The sequence below is a fragment of the Apiospora kogelbergensis genome (genome assembly GCF_038363985.1).
Source record: "Apiospora kogelbergensis strain CBS 113332 chromosome Unknown utg000007l_segment0_segment0, whole genome shotgun sequence".
NCBI lineage: Eukaryota > Fungi > Ascomycota > Sordariomycetes > Amphisphaeriales > Apiosporaceae > Apiospora > Apiospora kogelbergensis.
The window spans coordinates 961,615-978,355 of NW_027117424.1; the positions used below are offsets into that span (position 1 = coordinate 961,615).

The following is a 16,741-nucleotide window of genomic DNA, read 5'->3' on the forward strand; positions in this document are numbered from 1 at the left end:
TGAACGACCTACACCCCCAGCCTTATCTACGATGCAGAGGGCATGCAGGGTATGGGTGTGGTCCACGAGTTGTCAGCCACACCGCCTACACGAACCTGCCGAAGTGCATGGTGCTCCGGGTTGCATGCGAGTCGTCGCACGAGTACTGACACGAGACTGCCGAGCCTCGATTTCGATCTCATGGTGGAGGAAGTGGGCAGGTAGATGGTAGCCCCAGGCTTTCTGTTGAGCCTGCTGCAGCAAGAACTTGGGGCAGTACTGGGGAGGCGGGGGATCACTGGGTTTACAGGTACTTCGGCGCTACACGTGGAACAAATCAGCCCCGCGCGGCTCTGCACTGCCCCCTGAACATTGCTGGTAGGGTTGCAGCAAGGCTTACTTGTCAGATTGGAATCGCTGGAAAAAAATATTGTTTTGGCCAGCTGAACATTGATGGAAGGGAAGGGTCATGTTCGTTCATTTGAGGGCGCGAAAACTTAACTTATAGCGAACGTTCATGGATCAGCCCGGCACCCTCCTGGCACTGACACTTGTTTGTCAGCTCTTTGCTGTACCGATATGCGGTTAATCCCACCAGAATGGCCTTTTTCACCGATAACACAGGCGCGCTGCCGGACTTTAACTCCCTGAAAAGAGCCTACCCGTTCGACACAAATGACCAAGGCCCGGCGCTAAGTCCGCTGCCTAACATCCCGCTTATTAGCGACCAAGATGCCATCGAAACCTGGGGCTTTGAGAACACATGTTTTGGCAGTGTAAGTCACGACATCGCATATCATCCTCCTGTTTAACTGACCTGAACCCCTTAGATAATTGACGTCAAGGTGAGCCCGACCAACGTCGATAAACTCAACGAATGGACCGCCTGGCAATTGATCCCGCAACAGTCTTTCTTTGTTGTGCAAGATGGCGACTTTCTTACCTTGAAATTTTTGGAAGTCAAGTTCGGTCGCTTGAACAAGGGTCTCTGCAAAGCTCTGCGCGACCTCGTGGCCCAAAGTCAAGTTCATATCCAAGCATTTATCCCCAGCGACAACTTAGTCACAGCTATGCAGTCCCGGAATGGCCGAACCCCAGAGCATCTGCCCGCCGAGATCAACATTTATGGCCCAAAGGCGAATGCACGGGAGATCGGTGGCATCCTGTCTAAATCTGGCATCTTCCTACAGATGCCCCAATACGGACTGGAAACTGCTGAGTACTACAACCCGCAAATTCTGAGGATGGAAGGATATCCAGATATACTCCAGTTGGACGAATCGCAGGAATCCACCAATGGTGCACATGAGACAGACACACATGAGGCACCAGGAAGAAGCCAAAGAGATCCGACGAGAAGGAATGATACTGAAATGGTCGAGTCAATTCTTGATTCACTATCGCATCATCCCATGCTGCAGGAGATAGCCACTGTCCCGGACATCAGAACACCTCTCCTCGAGTAAGATGAACAGCCCGGACAAGGAAAAGACCGCTTCTAACCAACCATGTTATGTCTAGCCACCAGAAGGAAGCGATCGATTTCGTCTACCGAAGGGAGACTGAGCAGATGGGCACCGATTTGAGTCTTTGGAAGTACAACGACGTAGATGCAGACGAACCATTGTAGGTGCTCTTCGTTATTGCCCGTGCCATGAATTGTCCCACGACTGACGTGATCATTCTGTAGTTATCAGCATGTCCTCAGTGGAGCGAAGCAGCCAAAACGTGCAGAGGCAAAGGGCGGTATCATCGCAGACGAGATGGGGCTAGGCAAATCACTCGTCATCATCTCTACTATCGCAGGTTCTCTCGATCGTGCTAAGGCTTTCGTGGCTGCTGAGAACGAACAACGCCTATCTCAACCAGGAAGAAGAGCAGCTTCCGAAGCGACGCTCATCATCGTGCCCTCATCGCGTAAGTATAAACCTCCGAGGGCAGCATCCCCCTCTGACTACAGCTCAATCTTGGGTCGGCGGTATTGACAGATGTTCAGTCTTGATTGACAATTGGGTTGATGAAGTCCGCAAGTATGACCATCTCGTTGAGGCAACTCTGGGTACTTGACTGATTGTTGAACAGGCACACATTCTCCGGTTCCCTTTCCTTTCACAAACATATCGGTTCCGGACGGCATAAGGAAACACAATACCTCTGCGACCGACCAATCATATTCACTACGTATGCTACTGTGGCAGCCGAGTTCCGTCGTGGCGATAGCATTCTAGCGAAAATCAATTGGTTCAGGATTGTCTTGGACGAAGGTGAGTTGGAGAGCCGGGCCAGAACTACATAATTCTTATCTTACATTTAGCCCATGACATCCGAAACCGATCAACGAAACAGTTCCAGGCCGTCGTGAATCTCCCAGCCCTTCATCGCTGGTGTCTCACCGGCACGCCCATCCAAAACACCTTGGACGACCTCGGAGCGTTGGTATCGTTCCTCAAGGTACCGATACTAGAAAAGGCACCCACGTTTCGGAAGTTGATCACCAACCCCATCAACTCAGATTCACGGTACCGTTTCAAGAACCTTCAGGCGCTACTCCGCACTGTTTGCCTTCGAAGGACGCGGGAGCTTTTGAATCTCCCCGAGCCCAAATCGGAGGAACGAAAGCTTCCGCTCTCTCCATCGGAGCTGCGCGACTACCGAGATCTGCTAATTCAGGGCAGATTGGAGATTGACATGGCAGTGAGTCAACGTGGAAAGACCAACGTCAAATCAGCGTTCCTTGAATCGCTCCTCAAACTCCGGCTGTTCTGCAATAATGGCCGCACGAATGCAATGATGCACTGCGGGCCAACAGGTTTGCCCACGGACCCGACTGAGGCGCTGGGGTATCTCGAGCAGCATGAACAGAATATATGTGCTTACTGCTCCGGGGTTATTTACTTCATCAGCGAAAACGCCGGGAGTGACGGTGGCACCTTCATCTCCGGCTGTTCCCACTTGCTTTGTCATAACTGTTTCCAACTTTACCGCAAAGAACCTTGCCCTACTTGTGCCGGTCAGCACGGTTTGGCATCTGAGACCACGTTGCCGTCCAGCGCAATGCATATCGAAGCTCTGTCAAACGATGAGGACACTGAAACAGGAACGACCGTCCCGTACCCGTCAAAGCTACTGGCCCCTCCTGTCAGATGTCCGCCAGAACTCTACGCAAAAGAGGTAAATGATATCAGCCTAATGGAGTTGACCTAGCTAATGTTTATTCTTCAATTTCAGTATTGTCTTCTCTTCATGGAAGAAGACTCTTGGTCTGGTCAGTCGGCTCTTCACAAGCCACGGTATACAACACAAGACCATCGACGGTTCTCTCCCTTCCGGTGAACGAATCAAAGTTCTGAAGGACTTCCGATCCTCCAATGGCGCGAACATACTACTGATGACACTGGGAACCGGTGCCGTAGGGCAAGTCAAATCCCCCTTGTTACACTACAACTAGCCATACATTTGCTGACTTTCGCAGACTTAACTTGGCGGTCGCATCCCGAATCTATCTCTTGGAACCGCAATGGAACCCATCGATCGAGTCTCAAGCAATCGGACGAGCACTTCGCATCGGCCAGACGGCCCAAGTCGTCATTATTCGTTATATCATGGAAGACACCATTGAAGAGGTACGTTTTCCGTGGACCAAGCTGCTCCGAAATCGATCTTTTCATTGACTGACCGTATGCAGAACAACGTCCTATTCCGCCAAAAGAGAAAGCTCGAGCTGGCAGGCGGTGGGTTCAACAGGGGGAAAGACACACAGTCCGATAAACTACAAGCTATCAAGGTAAGGTTGTCAAAGCAGGCAATTAGTTTTCAAGTTTACTAACAATTGACAGAACGTCTTCGCCGTCAACGAAAGCGTGGCTCCAGGATAGTCGATTGGTTACATTAGTGTTAAACACTAGTTTCCTATCCTTTTTGGCCTACCTGACCTTGAATCCGACCCCATTCCGAACCGTATGATACGCATCCAGTAGGCAAGAGATGATCGAAGCAAGAGATATGATAAAGCGGCGCATGGTGTGGAAGGGCATCGCGGAAAATGCTGGACTATGGTATCCTGATATCTCCTTAGAACTATCTGTATCGTTTGGAGCGGTAGTGATTAGATACCCGGTTCTGTTATGCCTCGCTGAAGTGCCTACTATTCACCTCTCACTGAGCCTTTTCGGACGACAGCCACCCAACATTTACTGGCAAGTGTGGGAATTGCACACAACCGCTCGAGTCGAGAATGGCTTTTCTTCTGAGCTTGACCTCTTGACCACTTGGGCTGATAGCAAGCTGATCATCGTGTAAGACGTCGGGCGACGGCTGCAGCCGTCAGCCGGAATAGCAAACTACATTCAACCAAGTCTCGCAGAAATCCAAGATGTATTCATCAGGTTGAGTACCGGACATCACGGCGTCCGCAGATCAGTATATGGAAGCAAGGGGTGGGTGACTGGTCGGTATCTATGTAAGGGGGACTTTTTCTTGTGTCGTATACGTATATACCAAGCAAGGCAGGCAATTGACCACTTGGTCCCCAAGAGGTGCTGGTGATCATGAGCAGCCGATAGTGCCCGAGTGCCTGGCGATTGAATGGTGGTTCTCCTGGGGCCTGTAACTATCTGCTCGGCTTTTCTTTCTCTCTCTTTTTCCTTCTTTGGGTTCATCTATTCATCCCCGGAACATCTTGCAGAGCTGTCCACTGCCTCTGGCTTCCACTGTTCTGCCCATTAGTTGCCACCGACTCCCACTTCGCAATCTATTATATCGCATCACCCACAATGCAGCCCATTCGCGTATGGATTACACGTAAGAAGCCCCATACCGTAGCTGAGAAAGTTTCCAATTTCATGCTGACCAGGCTGCCACCGCAGCTCCGGGGCCCAACCCGTGGAAAGTGAGTACAACGACACACCGAAAGGGGACGGGCGCCATGTTCCTGACTGTTATTCGTCGAATTAGGTCATCTTCGTCATGGAAGAGCTCGGCATCCCGTATGAAGTCAAGTCCATCAAGTTCGACGATGTGAAGAAGAAGCCCATGACTGACATCAACCCCAACGGCCGCGTCCCGGCCATCGAGGACCCCAACACCAACCTGAGCCTCTGGGAGTCGGGCGCCATCATTACTTATCTCATCGAGCAATACGACAAGGAACACGCATTGACGTACACGGACCTCGTCGGCAAGCACCACCTAAACCAGTGGCTACACTTCCAAACGAGCGGGCAGGGCCCTTACTACGGCGCCGCCGGCTGGTAGGAAACGATATTCCGTCTCCCTCTTTCTTTCTCTCGGATTACCCCTGAATCAGCTGACACCCCCATCAACTAACCCAGGTTCCTCCTCCTGCACCCGGAGAAGCTTCCTTCGGCAATCGACCGCTACACGAAGCAAGTGACCCGCGTCCTCGGCGTGATTGATGGTTGGTTGGACGGCAAGGAGTGGCTCGTGGGCGACAAGATGACGTACGCGGACATGGCGTGGGCTCCCTGGAATGACCGGGTCAACACGTCGCTCGGGGTGCCGGAACCCAACAAGTTCGACGGCTTCCCCAACGTCAAGGCCTGGCACGATCGTGTGACAGGACGCCCTTCGTGGCAGCGGAGCATGGAGCTCCGGGCGAGGCTCATGGATGAGCAGGGGCTCATGTGGAATGGCATGCCCAAGGGAACCAAGTCCTTCGCCGAGTATGAGGCGAAGATCAAGGCGGGCGATGATACGACTCCTAAGGAGTGATCGAAGCGTAGCAACTGGTTTGAGAGGACATGGTTCTATGTGAGTGGGTATGTGGTAGTGTTAGGTCATGAAATGATGCAATTAATCATTCTGGGCGCGATAGCTTAAGCGGCAGCAGTAGCAAAAACATCAGGACGCTTCCGGTTCATATATCTTCTCAATCCAGACAGACCTATCTTCTGACAGTAAGGCTTGGAGCCTGAGATGTGGTGGGGATGTGCACAGCGCATGCAGCTCATGATTGACCTGCCAGTATGCATACGGCAAGGGAGACAAGACGGAGAGTATAGACGGGGCCCAGGTCGACGAGGAAGATGAAGGCTTGCCAGGCGGCGATGCCGTCGTACTCGAACGTCGAGACGAAGGTGGCGGTGCGGCCGGGCCAGAGCTGGTCGAGAAAGAAACTATTTCGGTGTGTGTGACTTGGCGTACCATTTGGCTCCTCGAGTCCCACCGCCCAGCCAACGCCCGCATACGTGTGAGTTGCTTGGCTTCCGGGTCACTGGCGCCTCCCCGAGTCAAACGTGGACACGAGAGAGAGCTCCGCTGCTCAGTCTCACCTTATTCACCCTCGTCGCGCAGGTGGTAGGTAGGTGTAAGCCCGAGCGCTCCCGTGCTCTACTTTCTGAGCCTCGCGTTCAGCCCCGCGTCGTCCGACCCGGGCTCAGCCGCGCCGACGCCGCGGCCCGCCTTGATCGAACAGCGGCGCCCTGCTCCTGGTCCCTCTCGTGAGCGCCCTACACACAGCCGGGGTGTTCGCCTTGTTCCTGGCCCCGAGCTACGAGGCGCGCCACGGAGGGACCTGGGCCTAGCTGCTGACGCCTGTGTGGATCAGCGTCGGCGACGCCGTAGCCGGATATGCGTTCAACACACGGAGAGGGAGTATTGCCTCCCGGCCGTCAGCGGCGCTGCAGTGCATGCTCGCGGCGCTGGTACCGGTGTCGACCGCGGTATGAGCTTACACCCGCCTCTATGCTCCGTATCCGCTCTCCGTCCTTTTAATGTCCGGATCTGAGCCTCGTCATGGCCTTATTCTACGTTGCCTGGGAGCTCCAAAAGCGGACGGATGTGGATTGTTTATCGGCAGCTTCCTAAGGCCGGTCTATTCACTTGCCGACCTCTGTTCCGCTGGACTCTTCTTTGCAATATCCTTTCCCACTGCGGGGTTGGCCATGGGACCCGGCAGTGCATTTGCCTTGAGCTGGTATATACGGGGGCGTATCATTGGCTTGACTGGTAATAACTGAGTCGTCTACCCAGGACCCAATCGGGAAAGACTCGTTTTGTTCTACTATATCCGGTGTCAGAGTCTGAAGCTCATGTCTTACGCTTCAAACACCTGACTTATAAAACCCAGGTTCCTCACTCGCTTTCGAGCTTCCTTCGAAGACGAAACGTCCCACTTCAGAGAGGATCTACATTGCTTTACGCCCTTCAGGGGCAAGGTGCGATGACTCTTCCCACTGCGTGTGTAAAGAAGAGAAAGCGGGGGTTCAGTCGCAAGCACAAGCTCAACGCCAACACGCACGGCGTTCCCAACCGGCATCGAGCTACTGCACGCTCCGTCTGAAAAGTACCGTTGAGTAAGGTTTATTTCCGTTCACTAAGGCAGTGCGTTGACTAACGTCAACTCAATATCGTCTTCGTTCACGGCCTGACTGGACATCAGACGTAGGCTTCCCACGACACCGTCGTACTCTCAATCTCATGAAAGACATCGAGAAATGCAGGAGATAGCGAGGCATCGCGAACTGGTGTAGCTACGCGAATGTCTTGTTTTCATAGATCGGAGAATACGAATGATTCAAATGAAAATGCTAGAGCAGTTTCGAGCTTCAAACTGATTCAATTTTCATGCTGTCATGTCCTAAAAGTCAACGTCCACCGCGTTCGACATCAGTATCCGTGTCTATGGTAACATCAACGTTTGTCCTGTTAGGGGTGCTGTTATTAGTGCTAGTGAGATAGTTATTCCTTGTCCGAGAAGACCCATTTTCGTCGGTTGTAGAGGGAGGAGTGACGTATGATCCCAAGTAGATATCGACGACATTTGTTCCAGGGTGAGGCTCTTCAAGTCCCAGAACAGTTGCACGCGTATTTACCAGCGTCGTAGCATTTGCGTTGGTGAACGTCACGGGTATGGTGGTGTGGTGTACTGTTTCCGTTTTGGTGCGTAGGAACTTGATCGACTTGATCGCGTACATGAATCTCGAGCTTGAGGAAAAATAGCTGCTTTCAGTCGGAGGAGCTACCGCATTTCGGCGCTGGGCTATTAGGATGTTACATGCCGGAAGGCATGCGCATATTACACCGATAGTAAGTTCGGCAGTGCTGAAAGACCACAACGATGTTAGAGATCTGATATCAGCCGGCGCGAAGTCAAGCTCCAGGCTACCCTTTGGGACTTCACCGTGCCGCATGGCTTTTCCATGTGGCCAGGGGTCCATTATCTGAAAAGTGGAAGTAGTTGTGATCGCGAGGAGAGTGGAACGCTATGTTCTCTGTGACAGGCAGGCAGCAAGGTAAAAGACCACTTACGCGAATAGATTAAAGCGAATGAAAGAGACTCTCTGGTCAGTGGATCTCTGAAACTGAAGAACGAATATCAGCCGTACAATACCGGCCATGGTCGCAACACCCCCCTAACCCTAACATACTCCAAATCTTCAGCTTCTTCCACAGAGAAAGCTTCAAGGAGATCACAGCCGGGATCGGGAGTGTTAGTACTGCCAGGTCGGAGATGGTGCTCATGACGGTATCGGCGACGAACACGGCGCGTTGCGAGACAACGTCCGTCCCTGGCTTCTTCAAATTCCAGTAGCTGTCGACCGGGTGGCGGACTTGGGCCTTGACGAAAAAACCGGCGATGTAGAAAAGGCCCAGTAGGATGATGAGGACCCAGGAGATGACGCGCGTTACTTTGAACGTCTCGAAGACTCGTCCTATCACGAGTAGTAAGGCGAACTAGCAGTCAACGTATTAGTTGGTGAACAGTCAGGATCATGGAGTCGCTAAATCATACACACGGGTTTTCTCCAGAGCCCTCACCTTTGTGAACCACGCACTGAAACCGTATACTAAACTGTCCGCGTATAGCGCCTTGAGAATAACGAGAGTTAGTCGTCTTGTAACATAAAGGCAAAAATACTCCAAAAGACGCAATGAAAGCTATCAGGAGTTGTTGCATCTACCACACCGTTACATGTATCAAGAGATCGTATAGAACCTACTTTCAGAAAGCCTTCATAGTCTGTCGGCGACAATTCCCATGCGTGATGACCCCCTCCAAAGTATCCCACTTATTTCTGGTGAGTTTCTGATTTCTCTGCGTCGTCGGGGATGGTTTCTTTACTCATCACTCCCGTCATATCGAATGATACCGTTGTTGCCTGTGATGCAATAACCGAAATTAGTGAACGGGTCGATACAGGCGACTTAAATTCCAATGATAGAGAGAACGAACCCAGGCAATCAAGCAAGCCCCTTTTATCACATATAGCTATTAGTATATTGAACACGTCCTGGAGCAAGAGGCCGACGCGACTCACAGTCGTCAAGGAGGAACGGCGGGGCCACCCAGGCCTTTGTGTATAGACGAAGGGCTATGAAAGGCGTCATTAGGCATATGGAGCTGATCTGGGTGGCCATATTAACGGTAGCTATTACATCTTCGGGCTTCTCGAGGTTCGGCGTCACGCCCGGAGGGGGTGGGATCGCCCCAACAACAGCATTGGGTGGCATCTTGCAGGTATTGACGAGGAAGAAGGGGCCGTTGAGGATTCAAGAAGAGAAGTTGCTCAGATCACCGAGAAAACGGGGTTGGTCCTGTTTCCCTCTCATAGCTGCTGCAAAGACGGACGGGTAGGAATGGATGATAGACCACAGGACCACACGTGGTGCTGCAGACCAGTAGCTATCTAAATTCAACTGATCTATACGTTGGAAACCTAAAAGAAAGGGTTAGAAAAACATAAAACAAAGCATGCGAGTGCATTTTGTCTTTGGGACGCTTGGAAGTGAAGCCCGATAGGCTGCTACTGAAGATATAAGACGTCACGAAGTGCATTGGTCAAGGAGTTATGACTCACGGACTGAACACATAAATTGGGATGAGTTTATGCTAAGCAATCGGAAAGTCAGTAGTTCATCGGAACTCCTCAAGATCGTGTGTTCCTCATCAAGAATCAAGATATGAATTTCCCTCGTACGAGTTAAGGCTCTCTGGTTTGAAGAGTAGGGGCGAAAGGTGGACTGTATTGTCCATTGCGTTGATTGGTAAGATGTACAAAGGATGGCCGTATCGTGGGGAGCGTCTTACTCCATCTCGTGAGCCCGGCTGGCACCCTCCACCAATTGATGCTGCTGTCCCCCAATGGGAGCTCGGCACTCTGGACAGCGTGCGAGCTCCATCGGCATTCCACATTCCCCGATTGCAAACTATCAACCAGGTCGTGTCAGTGGACGAATCGAATCAATGAACATCAATTGAGACGAGATGGAAAGGAAAGTAAAACTTACAATATGTCCATTGCAGCACTTGTACCAATGACCCGAGTGCGTCGCGATCCCGCCGCGCCCGCTCACCATGGCCGCCTTGATACTTGCCAGCTCGTCGGCCGTGACGACCTCGTACCTCTCCTCTTCTCAAACAGTCGCTGCAGGCCCTTGACTGCGACCAGCAGCTCCTTGGCACCCTCGAAGCCAGCCTCGCACATCTGCGCCGCGTCGTCCAGGCGTTGTCGCGTCGTCGTCAAGCGATGGGCCCGGGCGTGTTCGCTTTTCGCCCTGGCTTTCTCATTTCCTTCGTCTCCCGATGCACCTTCTGCAGTGCCACCGCCAACTGGGTGGCTCGGCTTGTTGTCAAGGTACCCGACCATACGGGCGAAGGCTATGCTGGCCTGGGCAGCAAGCCGCGGAAGGTGGTTTTCCCGGCAGTCGTTGATGAAGGCTTCGCTCTCTCGGAGGAACAGAAGCGCCAAGAGAGTCGGGTCGCGACCCTTTGGCCAGGTAATGTCGCCGGTGGGTTTTGCGTTAGTTAGGCGCAGCTGGTCACGAACCATCATGTCGTCGACTCTGAGCCGTGCCATGCGGGCTCCTAACATGATCTGTTGATTGAACACTGGCGCAGGTACTTGTGCTTCTTTGAGGTCCAGTCGCTTCATGTCATCGTCTAGTGATGAACCATGACTTTTGCGTGATCTTTTCGTGTGGACGATGGCATCCGACAGCTTCTTGGCCGGCTGCTGCTCCTTGCCTGTCTTCTTGCAGAATGCCTGTATCTCCTTTCCCAGCTTTGTACATCTGCCGTATCTGGAATCGTAAAAGGGATCAGTTTCTTTTCGCAATATGTTAAGGCGTGGGCGACCAGGGTAGTCCTTGACAATGCCTGCAAAGGAATTTTCCAGGGAGGTTTCCATGGCATCGAGCGACTCCTCCAGCTTCTTGAGGCTGGCTTCGCCTTTCATCTGGAACTTCTTTGATGTTTCGTCCATGACGGCCATGTTGATGATGCGATTGTATCGCTGCGTTGCGAATTGCCGAATCGGTTGCTTGCAGTCGGGGCAACTGGGCAGAGCCAAGACCTCGGATGGGTCCTTGATACCATTGTATCTGCCTGCAGCATCGAACGTGTAGACAGCAGCTACGTTGACAAGACCATCGAGAGACTCTGCGGTAAAGAAGTGCCCACAGCTGAGCTTCACGACCGGAGACTCATTAAGGTCGATGTCTCCGTAGGTGCGAAACTCTAGCAGGTCGACGCGGTTGTCTAGCTTCTGTTGGCAAGCCTGGCAGTAGTCTTCGAGGCAGGTTTCGCCGCAAAGGCCGGGGCACTGGTGGCCGCATTTCATCTGTTTCTGACATCTCTCGTCGCAAGGGAGTCGGTCACAGGGCGCAGCACATGGCATCGAACAACCCCCCTGATGTGCACAGTACCAGGCACACTTCTCAATGCAGGGCGGACATGGGTCTTGACAGATAAGCGGACATCGAGAGTGCGCACACCGAACCTGTAATCGCATCGTCAGCAACTGTCTCCTATATGTGTTAGTTGTGCTGGGACATATGAATTCCTTACCTCGCAGCGATTATTGCAAGGGCCACAAGGCTCCCCTGCGTGGCAGCCTTTTTGACAGATATGGCCGCAAGTGTTGCGTGGTCGCTTGCACAACACCTTGCATGGCTGGTGTACCATATTGACTTCGCCGTTTTCCTCCGTTCTGCACTTCCCGCAAGTCCCAGAGCAGCTATGGCCACACTCGCCAAGCAATGCGGTGCATTTCGTGGGGCAGTGGAAATCTTTGGCCTTGACATCTGCGCTGCAGGGAGCATTGATAACGTGCTTGCAGCTAGGTACCTCTTTCTTCACCTCGACGCTGCAAATGATTTTCGAAGGCTGCTGAGCTTGATGGCAAGGGATGTCGTCGGCAAAGTGCCCGCACGGAAGCAGTACGTTGTGCATTGGCACCATGCATTTGCCACAGTCTTCGCCGCAAAGCTTATCGCACCTATGGCTGCAAGGGTCGTGACGACGAGGGCAAGGTTGCGGACAGAGGAACGCCTCGTGCATGGTCTCCGAGTGGCACTTCGCCTGGCATCTGTGGCCGCACCTCGTGAGGCGGCGGTCGCAAGCCAGGCTGCAGCCACCTTCCGGGCTGAAACGGGAGAAGTCATCGGGCTCACTGCAGCGGATTGCAGTGTCGGGGTGGCGCGGGCAGCAAAGCTCCATAGCTCGTCCAATGCGGCCCGCAGCCTCGAGTTGACTGCGGACTTCGTTCCACATGGCAACATTGGAGTATGTGTCGACATTGCCTATAAGGTACATACCGTGCTGGGCGCGACTCAGCAGGACATTGATCCTGTTCATGGTACCGAGAAACCCAACTTTCCGCTTGATGTTGCTGCGGACCAGAGACACGATGATAACTTTGGCTTCCTCCCCTGGAAGTTGTCAACGGTAGCGAGGCGAAGGCACTCGACCAGCCTTTCCTTCCTGACGGATAGCCCTAATATCGATGAATCTGCTGCGATTGGAGAACCGGCGAAACCATCTTTAGCCATGGCTTCTTCATCCCGATCGTTGATGGTGATCTCGAAGTCAGAACTCAGAGACGCACGAAGCTTTTGGAGATTGCCAGTATAGGGGGTGAGCACAGCGATATCTTCCGCTTTGTAGATGCCTTGTCGGACAATATGACGAACCAGGGCTTGGACCATACCGACCTCCCACGTGTTGCTATGAGACTTCGACCGCCCTTCATCGCTTGCCGCATCTTCCAGGTGATCATGGTTTAGCCAGAACAGATTTTCCCGCATACCGACCACATTAGGCAATTCGAGTATTGACTGATGGTCTTCCAGACTTGGATACATTGTTCTTCGCAACAGGTTGGCAATGTCGGGTCTCATGCGCCGTTGGATATTGAGCTGTGCAATGGGCATGGGAGGCAAACCGGGCTGACCCAGAGCCAGCCTCTCAAATTGACTCCGGTCGAGCTGGTAATCTTGCCCTCGGTTACTTTCGAGGCTCAGAGTGCTCCAGTTGTTGATCGTGGGGCGAAGCTGCTGGTGGTCTCCGATCTGGATAAAGTGCTCGACGCTCGGCATGAGAGCGGATATGACATGGGCCTCGAGCACCTCGCCGGCTTCTTCGCAAAGTACGATCTTGGAGCGTAGGCCTCGAAGTAAAGAGACATCTCTAGCCATACCAGTGGTTGTGATACCAATGACGTCCGCGCCTGCGAGCGTGCGTCGGTTCACCTCGCTATGTACGGTGTTAATGGTCTTCCGGAGATCCTCGGTCTCGAGGATGTTCTCGTGCAAGAGCTCAATCCTGTCTTGTTTCATCTGACTCAACCAGACTTCAACTAGTTGGCGACGGTCAGTCGGAGAAACACTGTACACATCACGCTCTGCCTGACGCAGGAGTCTTTGCGATCCCTCTTCTCCCAAAGCCTCAGGGGCTGGTGAAGACGTGGCTTTGTGCCCCTGGCCGAGCCACGACCCGATAGGATCCTTTCCGACTCTGGTGAAACCCTCGGCGTCCTTCTCAAAGAATTGGGTGTATATTTTCGGGTGCTTGGTACCGAGAAAATGGTCCAAAGCTGACAGCGAATCCTTTCTCAATCCGTGGAAAGTTGCCAGGCTGGCCCCCATCCTCTTCATACTGTCCTCCAGGGATGAATGTGTACTTCCAAGTAGGTAACCTTCGTGCTTTGTTCTGGTCGCACCTGTACTGACGCTCTTCAAATTGTGCTCATCGAGCTGTCGGGTTCGGCTCTGCCCACCGATACGAATGAACTTGGTTATGCCGACGTCTTTGAGATGCATCAGAAACTGGTCCAGGGCATGGTTCGTGTAACAGATGATTACGATTGGTCCCGTTCGCGCCGTCTTCTTGCAGCCCAACAGCACTCGAATAAGCTGGAGTCCGAGATAAGACTTTCCTGTGCCTGGTGGGCCCTGGATGAGAGAGAACTCCTGCGTTAGGGCGGCTACGAGGGCTTGGCATTGGCCGCGATCAAGAGTTAGCCGGGACTCCAGACGATTGATAAGCGATGAATCGTCTGGGGAGCTGGTCGCACTCAACGACAGAGGCGATCCATCGCCATTTGCAATTGGGTCCAGAGAGAATTTGAAACCTGCAGCACGAGCGTAGCGTGGGGGTTCGAGATTGTGCGTGCGGCTTGGAGAATCGTCAAGCTTGGGGATAATCCATTCCTGGAAAGGGAGTTCACCTAGCGTAACCATTCGTTGAAGATTCTCCAAGACTGGGGAGAATGTTGCCGGTAGAAGTCCCGGCAACTCCACAAGGACCCCTTCGCTCTTCTCGGTGTACATCCGTAGCGCATTTCCAATATCCAGGGGGCTTGCATTGCCAGCTTAGCCTTGAAGTTTGGTGAGTTGGCAGACAGCAAATTGTGCTCTGGTGGGCCGTCTGTTGACTTATCGCTGACTATGAGAGCCAAGAGCATCGCAGAGTCTCTTGCTGTCGAAACAAAGTAAAGAAGACTGCCAACCTCCAGCCTCTTCGCCACGTTCCACCACTGCTGACGCTGTTTCGCCGTCTTTCCTCGCAGGTGCTTCGGGGAGAGAAACTGATATGAACCTCAAAGCCTCGTTTATCATCCACCGAGATGTGGCTGATGCTAGAATTTGAATACAAGTGTACGTTCGCATCCAAGGTATGGGGCTTGTGGGAAACAACACCGTCCCGGACGACGGATGAGAGCAGTGCACCGAGAACCTCTTTCAAGGTACCAAATATATCATGACGAAGAAGACGGAAATGAGTATCGAGATATCTCTGGACTGGGTCGTCAAGAAAATGAGGCTGGCGGAAATCAGTAGATGGCAAGAAGTCTACTTGGTCGCTATTGAGCTCGTCGACTGTAGGCAAGATGCTGATGTGTGCGATATTCAGGTGGTCATTATCGTGTCTCGTGCCTGGCAGTTTGAGTTCTCGGGGGTATACTGATGAGGTATTGCTGGCTACTCCACGAGGTCGTGCCTGTTCCTTGTTGATGGATGTAGTCACAAGGCCAGTTGACAGTCGGGCTATCTTTCTGAGGACGCCCAGTTTGTCGACCTTCATTATACGATCACTCTCGGTGTCCAGATACGGAATAACCAAATCCAGTTGATCGAAAAGGGTGGGAAGATCTTCGCAGAAGGCCATTCGTTTCTCTCGGCGGAGAAGCTCGTGGATTGCTTCAAGCATCAATGGCACATAGGCTGCTAACTCATGTGTAGGAATATCCTGGCGACGATAGCTACTCTCCAAGCCGGTAGAGAAGAATATCAAGAACGGGACGACACGGTTTCCATTGGAGCCACTGATGATGCTGTACATGGTGCCGACCGGAGTATCGATTGACAGGCAATCCAAGACCTTGGGATGTGTGATGAGTTTCAACATATCTCTGGTGATGGAACAAATGTGGCACCATTGGACACGAGCAGTTCTCAATTCCAAAGTTCGGATCAGATAAAGGCAGCCCGCGTACTGATCGTCGGTGAGGTCTCTGACCAGCATCTGATACTGGTCAACCTCTGAAGACTCGACGATCGCAAGAGCTTGGCTCCAAAAGTTCTCCAACTCAGCTCTGTTGTCGACCTGGGAAGGTTGCCGCCGTAGCAAGCGCTTCCAATCGAGATACTTGCTGCGTTCACCTTCAGTCTCGGTTCTTGCAGTAGTTCGAGGAGGGCGAGGAGGGCGAGACGCAGCAGTCGCGGTCGTTTTTGGGCCCTTCTCGTGAGAGAACTTGCAGCCTGAGCCAAACCGACAGATGCCAGTTTGCAGGAAGAAGCGACAAGGCTTCTGGCCCAGTGGACCGCGGCGCTGCCAATTTTCCTGATGCGAAGACATCTCACTCAGGGCTTAATGGGATGGGTTTGATGAACCGTATGTACGGGATCAGTGAAGCTTGTACTTGATGGGGCAGTGGTAACCTCCGTGTAGCTTGCAGCGTACTGGGGGAGTTGTTGTATGTGTCGGAGTTGACAATGAGAAATGCTGGTGAGAGAAATAACGTCCAAGTTCTAAGGAGTTCTCAAGGGTTTCTTTGATGCCTGGTTCATCAGCCCAACGCATCATGTTGTCATTGGATCTTACCAAGGCTGCCGAATGCCGCTGTAGAGCCGTTGGCACGAGTACTTCCAGGTAAAAAGAACTAACAAGAGGTTGCATGGCCGTTGCCGGAGCGGCTCCCATGTTTTGGATAACGTGCTGTAGAGCTGGCTATTGGACGGCACTGCAAGCACAAACGCCTTAGGAGAAGCCATACTAAGGTGGAGTATGGGGGCCTCCCGCCTAAGGGAGGGTTACACCGCAGAAATTCCCAATCGTATCGACTTCATTTTCAGACATTCATTTCTACTTGTTTGTTGCCCAGTCCAAATTGATGTCAGGCTGCAAATGAAATCAAAACACGTAAGTAGGGTTTTGACTCACCCGCGCCTGCCCCCATCAGCATCGAGCATCGTCCTTGTTCACCTTCGCTTGTCCATGTACCAATCCTTTGGGGGCGAAAAT

The 16,741-nt window shown here is 52.6% G+C and overlaps 5 protein-coding genes across 5 annotated transcripts; 3 read left to right on the top strand and 2 right to left on the bottom strand.

Moving 5' to 3' along the window:
• Nucleotides 1–578: 578 nt before the first annotated feature.
• On the top strand, nt 579–3,854 carry PG998_010658 (Regulator of chromatin subfamily A member 3-like 1; the record flags this gene model as incomplete). The annotated part of the gene is made up of 11 exons (XM_066877474.1): nt 579–755; nt 810–1,441; nt 1,501–1,605; nt 1,670–1,896; nt 1,976–2,009; nt 2,062–2,243; nt 2,294–3,150; nt 3,233–3,388; nt 3,516–3,602; nt 3,665–3,763; nt 3,816–3,854. 11 exons carry the CDS (start codon nt 579–581, stop codon nt 3,852–3,854), a joined length of 2,595 nt encoding a protein of 864 aa, XP_066726528.1.
• Nucleotides 3,855–4,751: 897 nt separating this feature from the next.
• Nucleotides 4,752–5,709, top strand: PG998_010659 (uncharacterized protein; the record flags this gene model as incomplete). The annotated part of the gene is made up of 4 exons (XM_066877475.1): nt 4,752–4,779; nt 4,845–4,867; nt 4,933–5,228; nt 5,310–5,709. 4 exons carry the CDS (start codon nt 4,752–4,754, stop codon nt 5,707–5,709), a joined length of 747 nt encoding a protein of 248 aa, XP_066726529.1.
• A 29-nt stretch (nt 5,710–5,738) lies between these two features.
• PG998_010660 (uncharacterized protein) lies at nt 5,739–6,724 on the top strand (the record flags this gene model as incomplete). Its single annotated transcript, XM_066877476.1, has 3 exons — nt 5,739–5,756; nt 5,963–6,187; nt 6,299–6,724. The coding sequence occupies 3 exons, from the start codon at nt 5,739–5,741 to the stop codon at nt 6,722–6,724; spliced, it is 669 nt and encodes a 222-aa protein (XP_066726530.1).
• Nucleotides 6,725–8,115: 1,391 nt separating this feature from the next.
• Nucleotides 8,116–9,450, bottom strand: PG998_010661 (uncharacterized protein; the record flags this gene model as incomplete). The annotated part of the gene is made up of 3 exons (XM_066877477.1): nt 8,116–8,159; nt 8,367–8,645; nt 9,258–9,450. The coding sequence occupies 3 exons, from the start codon at nt 9,448–9,450 to the stop codon at nt 8,116–8,118; spliced, it is 516 nt and encodes a 171-aa protein (XP_066726531.1).
• A 573-nt stretch (nt 9,451–10,023) lies between these two features.
• On the bottom strand, nt 10,024–16,075 carry PG998_010662 (uncharacterized protein; the record flags this gene model as incomplete). Its single annotated transcript, XM_066877478.1, has 7 exons — nt 10,024–10,097; nt 10,343–11,540; nt 11,624–11,717; nt 11,786–12,021; nt 12,065–12,566; nt 12,617–14,575; nt 14,727–16,075. The coding sequence occupies 7 exons, from the start codon at nt 16,073–16,075 to the stop codon at nt 10,024–10,026; spliced, it is 5,412 nt and encodes a 1,803-aa protein (XP_066726532.1).
• Nucleotides 16,076–16,741: the final 666 nt, after the last annotated feature.